The sequence below is a fragment of the Penaeus japonicus genome, unplaced genomic scaffold (assembly GCF_977035675.1).
Source record: "Penaeus japonicus unplaced genomic scaffold, GWHDUDI00000001_assembly GWHDUDI00000028, whole genome shotgun sequence".
Lineage (NCBI taxonomy): Eukaryota > Metazoa > Arthropoda > Malacostraca > Decapoda > Penaeidae > Penaeus > Penaeus japonicus.
In genome coordinates this window covers 30,141,834-30,144,333 of record NW_028234430.1, presented here as the reverse complement: position 1 = coordinate 30,144,333, position 2,500 = coordinate 30,141,834, and the positions used below count along the sequence as shown (strand labels likewise).

General features: G+C 55.6%; 1 protein-coding gene across 1 annotated transcript in view; it reads left to right on the top strand.

Annotated features, from left to right (window-relative positions):
• Window positions 1–2,121, top strand: part of LOC122255437 (uncharacterized) — a 5,520-nt gene extending 3,399 nt beyond the window's left edge. Inside the window, exons 5-7 of the mRNA XM_086553797.1 lie at window positions 1–45; window positions 140–377; window positions 1,779–2,121. The exon at window positions 1–45 is cut by the window's left edge and continues 183 nt beyond it. Of these exons, the coding sequence (XP_086409923.1) occupies window positions 1–45; window positions 140–377; window positions 1,779–1,885 (390 nt within the window). The 3' untranslated portion in view covers window positions 1,886–2,121. The remainder of the gene's footprint in view (window positions 46–139; window positions 378–1,778) is intronic.
• The last annotated feature ends 379 nt before the right edge of the window (window positions 2,122–2,500 follow it).

Here is a 2,500-nt window from a genome sequence, read left to right as displayed (position 1 = left end):
ACGGTGCAGTCGGCCGAGGCCTTCAAGCAGTGGGCGCTCGACCAGGTGAGCCTCGCCTCTTCCTCCGCGTCTCTGCCTGTCCCTTTTCCCGCGTCCGTCGAGTGACCACTAACGCTCCCTCTCCCCCTCCCCCTACCAGGTGGCCACGCTCTCGCGCGCCCGCAGCTACGCCGAGGGCAACGTGGGCCTGACCAACAACGTGCTCTCGGCGTCGCTCAACGCCCTGGGCAACCAGCGCAGCATGGAGTGGAGCGCCTACAGCGCCGCGGGCGCGCTGGCGGCGCAGGAGAACCAGGCCTTCGACGACCTCAGCTCCGCGCAGGACGCCGCCAACAAGGCCTCGTCCGCCGCCAAGACGGCCTACCTCAGGGCCAAAGGTCGGTGCCTCGGGACGGGGGAGGGGGAGGGGGGTAGCCTACCTCAGGGCCAAAGGTCGGTGCCTCGGGACGGGGGAGGGGGAGGGGGGTAGCCTACCTCAGGGCCAAAGGTCGGTGCCTCGGGAGGGGGGGGGGGAGGGGGGGTAGCCTACCTCAGGGCCAAAGGTCGGTGCCTCGGGACGGGGGAGGGGGAGGGGGGTAGCCTACCTCAGGGCCAAAGGTCGGTGCCTCGGGACGGGGGAGGGGGAGGGGGGGTAGCCTACCTCAGGGCCAAAGGTCGGTGCCTCGGGACGGGGGAGGGGGAGGGGGGAGCCTACCTCAGGGCCAAAGGTCGGTGCCTCGGGACGGGGGAGGGGGAGGGGGGGAGCCTACCTCAGGGCCAAAGGTCGGTGCCTCGGGACGGGGAGGGGGAGGGGGGTAGCCTACCTCAGGGCCAAAGGTCGGTGCCTCGGGACGGGGGAGGGGGAGGGGGGGTAGCCTACCTCAGGGCCAAAGGTCGGTGCCTCGGGACGGGGGAGGGGGAGGGGGGTAGCCTACCTCAGGGCCAAAGGTCGGTGCCTCGGGACGGGGGAGGGGGAGGGGGGGTAGCCTACCTCAGGGCCAAAGGTCGGTGCCTTGGGGACGGGGGAGGGGGAGGGGGGGTAGCCTACCTCAGGGCCAAAGGTCGGTGCCTCGGGACGGGGGAGGGGGAGGGGGGAGCCTACCTCAGGGCCAAAGGTCGGTGCCTCGGGACGGGGGGGGGGGGGGGGGGGTAGCCTACCTCAGGGCCAAAGGTCGGTGCCTCGGGACGGGGGAGGGGGAGGGGGGTAGCCTACCTCAGGGCCAAAGGTCGGTGCCTCGGGACGGGGGAGGGGGAGGGGGGGAGCCTACCTCAGGGCCAAAGGTCGGTGCCTCGGGACGGGGGAGGGGGAGGGGGGTAGCCTACCTCAGGGCCAAAGGTCGGTGCCTCGGGACGGGGGAGGGGGAGGGGGGGTAGCCTACCTCAGGGCCAAAGGTCGGTGCCTCGGGGAGGGGGAGGGGGAGGGGGGAGGGGGGTGACTAATGTAACTATGAAGGAGGAAGAAGAAAGGTGCTAAAGCGGAGAATAATTAGTATAGATAACTAAGTATAGAGGGAGCGAGAGACTAGTATAGTTCAGAACAGCCATTTTGGTCCTCTTTTTTTTTTCTCTCTCGCTATAAATATACATGTGCAGACATACATACATGTATTCAAGCACACACACACACACACGCATATATATATATATATATATATATATATATATATATATATATATATATATATATATATATATATATATATCGTTGGGAGATAGAAAGGGAAAGATTGTTCCATCTCTTTTTTTCATCCGTAATACCAATTTCCCGCTTTTATTGACTGTCAATCGTCTCAACACAGGCACGGGACATGGCGGCCTTGGCTACGGCACCAGCGCAGGCTCTGGCAGCGGCTTTGGCTTCGGCGGCGCAGGATACGGAGGAGGCGGTGGCGGCTATGGCCACTGAAGAAGAAAATAGAAAAGAAAAGAAACCAAACAAAAGGAAGAAGAGAAAAAAAAGAGTTCAAAGAAATACACAGAAATCTATTGCCTGTGTTTTATATAAGAAACAGAAATGAAACATGTGTATCATTAGTATTGTTGTTGTTGTTGTTGTTTTTCTCCTGAAGAAATGGCTGTTATTCACCGTAGTTTATCAGTAAAATAATGTTGACTTGATAATAAATTGATTTCGTTTGAAAATATTTTCCCTTCCCTCTTGAAATTAAATCTTACAGCTGACAGCATATACTCACAGATAAGCGGATAGTAATGTAAATTATGATGAAAGGTAATAAAATACGCGGTAAAGGTAACGAGAATGATAAAAAATGCATGTAAGTGCATGAAAGCACATAAACAAGCAAAGTAAATGTGCATGAAATTGTGTGTGACCGACATTATTTGAGATTTTTATGGGACTTTACCTTCGTTGGTAAAGTAATTTAATAGATATATTACCAAAGACGTTATGAGTTAAGCAACATGAAAAATGAGAATAAAAATATATAATCTTCATTAATTAACATATCTAAATCTACTTGTATTGTGTTTTATTTCCATTTAGTTTGGATATTCAAAT